The sequence below is a fragment of the Vigna radiata genome, chromosome 6, assembly GCF_000741045.1.
Source record: "Vigna radiata var. radiata cultivar VC1973A chromosome 6, Vradiata_ver6, whole genome shotgun sequence".
Classification (NCBI taxonomy): Eukaryota; Viridiplantae; Streptophyta; class Magnoliopsida; order Fabales; family Fabaceae; genus Vigna; species Vigna radiata.
In genome coordinates this window covers 27,942,353-27,949,766 of record NC_028356.1, presented here as the reverse complement: position 1 = coordinate 27,949,766, position 7,414 = coordinate 27,942,353, and the positions used below count along the sequence as shown (strand labels likewise).

Genomic DNA, 7,414 nt, shown 5'->3' with positions numbered 1-7,414 from the left:
CCAGGTATTATAAGCATTGAGTGTTTAAGTCAATCTCTCTTAGACGCTTTAGGCACAACAATGTTTAATCGTGCGTCTGGGTGTTTTAACCTATATGTTTTTTTGTTTCCTAAGACCCAAGAGTTCTCCTAAGATTTTTCTTTGTTGTGTTTTGTGTTTTCGGTTCTAAGTCTTTTCTTTTCACCCTAAGTTTTTTTTTTCAATCATTATCTTAAGTTGTTTTGTTGTTTCTAGAGTCTTGAGCTATTTGTCTTTGGTTGGTGTCTTAAGTTTTCTTAGTCTGGTTTTTCGTTATCTAATTATTTCTCCTAGATGATCATTTACAACTTTTGAGTATGTTCTTTCTAGCTAGAGTTTTATCGTATTTCTAACTAGAGTTTTCTAGGATGTTCTTCTTCCGGGTTTGATGATTGTTTTCTATCTTGGGGTTTTTCTATCCTAGTGTCTAACTAAAGGTTGGTTTTATAGTTTAGGTTTGGGGTTTAGTGTTGTCTATATAAAGGTTGTCTATTTCCTTAGCCTAGATGTTTCATCGTTGTTGGTTTGCTAAGTGCTTTTCTAGTTTTAGCTTTTCATACACAGAGGCTTCTTCGTTACATGTTATTTAGTTAAACTTTAAAACCAAGACTAGTGTTTCTATTTAACGAGCTTGTCTTATCCTGATAGCCTCGAGCGAATTTTGGCCCGAACTCTCAACATTTATCTAGACTAGACTTGTCTCAACCTTTGGCCTAACCCAACTCGTCTCAACGTTTGACATGTCTCAACCTTCGATCATGCACGACTTATCTCAACTTTTTTCCTAGCCTGACTCGTTTTGACATTTGGCCCGTACTTGACTTGCCTTAACCTTTGGCCCGACCTGTCTCAAATTTGGGTTAGGGCGGCTTATTCGACCTTCAATCTGACTCGGCTCATATCGACATTTGCCCATGGCCATTTAAGTTATGTAGTGTGTCGAAGTAGAAAATAAATTTCACTGCTATTTACTATAGTGTAGTTTTATAGATCAAAAAATATTTTTGTTTAGTTCATCTAAACTAATTTTTAGTTCATTTAATACAAACAAACTATTTTTGATTCATTGGAATTTTTAACCCTGTAATTCAATGCCGTTCATTTTGTCTATTCTTTATATTGTGAATCATTTTGTTTTCTAAAAAAACTTGTTTAAGGTCATAACCTAGTGAATCTTTTCCATCTCTAAGAATAATAAAGAGATATTGTAATTATTCGATATTATTATGTTAATTTAGGAGGATGGGTACAAAACGTTTTCCCACCCATTCCTCTCTGTCCGTGAGACACAATGTTATTTATTCTCTCACTCGCATGTTTTGCTCATATTTGTGCGAGACAACCTTGTTTTTCTCCTCCTTCCTCATCTCACCACTGCAGTTGCAAGCCCAAGCTGCTTTTATATCCATTCAGTCAGGCCATTATCTCCATCTTCATCATCTCCATCTCTATATTTGAGGTTTTCTACTCCAACTTTTTCTTCTCTAGCATGCACAAGAAAGGGGTAATGTCTTTATTCTTCACCTTTCACGAAACTATGCAACAAAACATTGTCTCCACCCTGCAACGCCGTCGTTGTTCGCTCAAAGTCCGGCTAAAGCCAATGTTTGTCACTACCACTACATACCCTACATTGTTTGGAATGAGCGTTATTTATTTTTTTAGATGGATTCTTTGATGGATGGATAAAAATGAAAGAAAGAAGCAGAACCAGAGCGGGAAAAAAGATTAACCAAATCGCGATATTTATCGACGGAAAAATCCATCAATATTACTGACAAATTTTTTCTGTTGATAATTATCCAGGAATTTACCAACATATCAAAAAATTCGTAGAAAAATTTACCGACAACACTTTTACCGACGATTTTTGATCATTGGTAAGACGTCGATAATTTTAATTTGTCTATAGATTTTGACCATTATCAACAAATTTTGACCATCAGTAATATCAGTTTTTACTATAGTTAAACAAGTACAATTATGTAAAAACAATATTAGGAAAAATACAAAATCTAGGTAGTATTTTTATTTCTTTACAACATCCTATTTTTATTTTTATTCATAATTTTGTAGTAGTTTAGGTCATCCACCACATAATGATGAAATTTTAGAGCATATTTATATATGAAAGGATAATGGTCAATTTGTGAACGAACGATCAAGGAGTACGCATGTAAATTTTGTATATTTTACTATTATTTTTTTTATTATGATGTGTATATATGATAATATTTTTTGAATAATTGAAAGAATTTGAGAATCAATTATCATCGGAAGCTGCATCTTGTGTTGGACAATATCAATCATCCCTATAAACCCTGAAAAGGAAGAGAAAAGCAAGAAAGTTGAATTCTTGCTGCGGGTAGAAAGAGAGAAGGTTGAATCTACTCGGTTGGACAAATCGCTCATACATGTTAGCTTTTAAATATATATATATATATATATATTCTTTGCCTTTCACTGAAATATATATCTTGTTATGGCTTGAATACAATTGAGTGTTCCACAAGTTTTCTTTCATTTTAACTTTATTACAATTGAGTCATATAAAAATATATATATTTTTATTAAAATGTTACAGTAATCCGTTTCACATAAGCACTCTCCACAATTACATACAGATAAATTTTATATGTAATGTCTACATCTTATATACAATAAATTAAGATAAAGATGTTACACACAATAAATTAATTATGTATGTGATGTTATACCTGTTACATGTAAATAGATTCTATATATAATGTTCGAACTTATTACATACGGATTAATTTCGTACACAATGTCTACACCTATTACATACAAATACATTTTTGTATGTAAATCTATTCACAGTCAGACACAGACAAAATTTCCATATGTAACACTCTGATAATTATCTATTTCCATACCTGTATGTAGGAATAATATCTACAAATTATTTTCTACGTCTCATTACTTACGGGTCATCCGTATGTCAAAAACTATATATAAAATTATCTATATTTCTCTTAATGAAATTTTTTCGATATGTATTTCGTCAATAATTTTTAGTTACATACAGAATTTTAACATTACATATGAATTTTGTATTAGTAAATTTTGATATTTTTTTAAGTGAATATATGCTTCTTTATACAAAGTTAAATAAAGCATATTAATTCCACGTAAAATGAAGTACATTTTTTGTCATGATGTGTTATTGGTTATGGTCAAATTCAAATTCGAAACTTTACTTAAAGATGAATCAATTAAAAATCTTAATCTTTAAAAATCACCAAATGGTAAAACCTGATAAATAAAAAATACTTGTAATCATTGCATTTGATTATTCAATTATAATAAAACAAAAGTTTTTCTGTTTTTTATTTTCCCTTTCGGAACTATCAATTCTTGAACAAGATCATTTAATTTGCTTTAAAATAAGAGAAAATTAATTTCCACAGAATTATTATTTTTTAAATTTCAATTCAAACAAAATACACATCCAACGTATAACTATACAAAAGTTTCCACGAAAACGTATGTGATGATAATAAAAGATGACAAATATTGACTACGCGGATAAGTCTAGGTAACAGATATAAAATAAAACCTATTTAAATTGTAAATAATAAGAAGTTGTCATACAATAACATAAAACAATAATAAAGGAAATATTTAATTATATTGTAGCCCAGTGGACACACACATCAATATCTTCTTCGGCCATCACCATGTCAACTTTCTCTTAAATAATAAAATATACTTATAAATATGAACCAATTCAAATTTATTAAAAAATAAATAAGAAAAAGTCTTGATCATGATTATAGAAATAAAATAATTAAAAGAAATATTATTACTACTTGTGCCCGGTCAATCTAAATTCCTAGAACTATAAATTGTATGGAAAGTGGTATTGTGCACATATGGCAACAATGAGATTGAAGGAGATGCAGAAGCAGCTGACCAGACTGACCGTGGTGTTACTGATGGCAGTAGCAGCAGCCAGCCAAGCCCTGCCAGGCTGCCCGAACTCCTGCGGAATTGTTTCTTCGATTCCGTATCCATTCGGCATCGGCTATTCTTCCGTCACCGGTGAAAACTGTTTTCTGGAGAACGAATTGAATCTCACATGCACAAACTCAATCTTATATCGCGGTAGAGGTAACGTCCAAATTCTGAACATAAGCCTCGACGGTAAAATCGACATGCTCAGCTACATATCCCCAGTCTGCAAAAACGAATCGTTAGGTGCAGAAGCAACATACGGCATCGATACCAGTCTCAGAACACCGGCTTTCGCCATTTCTAGTGAGGACAACAAGTTCGTGAGCGTAGGCTGCGACACCTACGGCTATCTCAACAGTTTCCGCAACGGCACACAATCTTCAACGGGGTGCTTGACCAGATGCGACACCTTAGAGAGCGTTAAAAGCATGCAGAGAAGTGGAAACTGCACGGGCATAGGGTGTTGCCAGGTCGACATTCCTCCTGGGATGAACAGCATCACTTTTCAAGCTTTCACCTTCAACAATTTCAATTCGACTTCCGATTTCAACAAGTGTGGCTACTCCTTCGTCGTCAAAAACGGCAACTACACTTTCTCTGTCGATCATTTAAGCGGCGTCCCGTTCGATATGACACCTCTGGTCATGGATTGGAGCGTTGGAAACGACACCTGCAAAGCTTCCATGCTCAGAGCAGATTATGCATGCAAGAGTCCTTATGGCGAGTGTGAGAACTCCCCGTTTGATTATGGTTACCGATGCAAATGTAAACCTGGGTTTCAGGGAAACGCCTACCTTCTCGATGGCTGCCAAGGTAATTCATTCATTTATTATTTAATTATGCTAACATTAATTCAAATTTAAAAACTAATTTTCTTTAGTCATATTAGCATACACATTTTTCTTAATCTATCCTAATTATGATTAATCTGAAAACTCGAAATTCTAATACCATATGGTCACGTCACGGTATTCCAAACAGCCGGCCATTGAAATATATATATATATATATATATATATATATATATATATATATATATATATATATATATATATATATATATATATATATATATATGTATATACAGCATGATGGGTGGCCTTTACAAGTGTCTTTAGAAATTTCATGAATGACGTAATGATGGTTATTCCAATTACATTGTAATCATAAACCAACGAAATATGATAATAATTAAGCCCCAATTCATTAGAAATGCTAATAATTTATTATTTTATGTCAATTTCTTTCATAGAAAATATATTATGGAATTTTTCTTGTTAAATATTTATTTTAATTTAATATAATGTGTCAATAATTCTTTTTCTTTATATAACTTAGAAGTATACGAATCAATAAAATATTAATAAATAATCTATTGTAAAAAAACATATTAAAATAATCATGGTCCTTTTAAAATTTGATTCATTTAGACTTACAATTTAATTTTCTTTGTAGACTTTCATGAGTGTAGTAATAACAAACACAATTGCGACAGTGAAGATCATTGTCGTGAAACTTTGGGCTCTTTTGAATGTTTCTGTCCTGACGGACTTATCGGAAATGGGACAAAAGAAGGCGGAGGATGCCACCCAAGGCAGACGGCCAATGCTTTTACCAAGATCGTCATCGGTATGTAAATAAAAAATTTATTTCAGTTTTGTTTTTCTTGATTTTTTTTAAAAAATGGTTATTCAACTCTGAATTAATAAAATAATTTGTTACTATGAAGACCTTAAGAATAAAAATACTCATTTAACAGATAATATATTAACAGTATACTTTTTTTCTAATTTTTTTAAATTCAAATATTATTATGTTATTAAAGTAAATATTTTATTTTTTAAAAGATATCAAAATATATTTTTCCTATAAAAAATGGGTTATTAAAATATTCTCACTCTATTGTATAATTGCTTTATTCATATTCATATTTTGGTAACAGGCGCAGGTGTAGGATTAGTTGCACTGTTCATAGGGGTTTCTTGGTTATACTTAGTGTACCAGAAAAGGAAAGTCTTGAAATTAAAGCAGAAGTTTTTTCAGCAGAACGGAGGCATCATTCTGAGACAACAACTGTCCAAAAAAGAAGACTCATCTCAGACCACTACAATTTTCAGTGCAGAACAACTTAAGAAAGCCACCAACAATTTTGATGAGAGCTTAATCATAGGTAAAGGAGGTTATGGCACAGTTTTCAAAGGAGTCCTCTCAAACAACAAAGTTGTAGCTATCAAAAAGTCCAAGATAGTGGATCAGAACCAGGTGGAACAATTCATCAATGAGGTCATTATACTGTCACAGATTAATCACAGGAATGTGGTCAAGCTCTTGGGATGTTGTCTGGAGACAGAAGTTCCTTTGTTAGTCTATGAATTTGTTAACAATGGCACCCTTTATGATTATTTGCATAACCAAGGTCAGGGAGTAAATGTGTCATGGAAAACACGTCTAAGGATAGCTACAGAAGCAGCTGCAGCTCTATCATATTTGCACTCAGCAGCTTCCATACCCATCATCCACAGAGATGTGAAGACTGCTAACATACTCTTAGATGACACTTACACAGCCAAAGTTTCTGACTTTGGAGCTTCAAGATTGGTTCCACTTGACCAAACTGAAATAGCCACAATTGTGCAAGGAACCTTTGGGTATTTAGACCCGGAGTACATGCAATCAAGCCAGTTGACTGAAAAGAGTGATGTCTATAGCTTTGGGGTGGTTCTTGTAGAGTTGCTAACGGGGGAGAAACCTTTCTCTTTTGACAGGGCAGAAGAGAAAAGAAGTCTTACAGTTCACTTTCTATGTAGCTTGAAAGAGGATCGTCTGTTTGATGTTCTTCAGGTAGGACTTTTGGATGAAGAAAACCAGCAGGAGATTATGCAGGTTGCTATTCTTGCTGCCAGATGCCTGAGACTTACAGGGGAGGAAAGGCCTAGCATGAAGGAAGTGACAATGGAATTAGAAGGAATAAAGCTTACAGAAAAACACCCTTGGATCAATACAGGAAAGAACTTTGAGGAGAGTGAATACTTGCTTTATGAGGGACAAAACTCTTATGAACATGGTGATAGTAGTAGTGTCCAACCGAATACTGGATATGATAGCTTGAGAGAACTTGAACTAATTGACTTTGGTAATGGAAGATGATACACGCACACGGCACAACAACATGTATTTCCACTTCTGTTTATTTCAATGAACAACATATTTTCTCAATCACTATTTCATGTAGTTAGCAAGGTTATGCTTCGAACAAGGAATTTGTTTGATATTTTCTGTAACATATTTCTACCTTTTACCTGATTTGTTGACTCGTTTTAACTTCTTTTCTGTCATATTTTATTTATTCTTCTCTGCAAGAGAAAAATTAATTTTTATTCATACTGTTTCGGAAATTGCTTACAAATGCATTAGTAGTTGC

The 7,414-nt window shown here is 32.9% G+C and overlaps 1 protein-coding gene across 1 annotated transcript; it reads left to right on the top strand.

Annotated features, from left to right (window-relative positions):
* Window positions 1–3,926: 3,926 nt before the first annotated feature.
* LOC106763658 (putative wall-associated receptor kinase-like 16) lies at window positions 3,927–7,200 on the top strand. The gene is made up of 3 exons (XM_022781705.1): window positions 3,927–4,806; window positions 5,449–5,622; window positions 5,936–7,200. Exons 1-3 carry the CDS (start codon window positions 3,936–3,938, stop codon window positions 7,138–7,140), a joined length of 2,250 nt encoding a protein of 749 aa, XP_022637426.1. The 5' UTR covers window positions 3,927–3,935; the 3' UTR covers window positions 7,141–7,200.
* The last annotated feature ends 214 nt before the right edge of the window (window positions 7,201–7,414 follow it).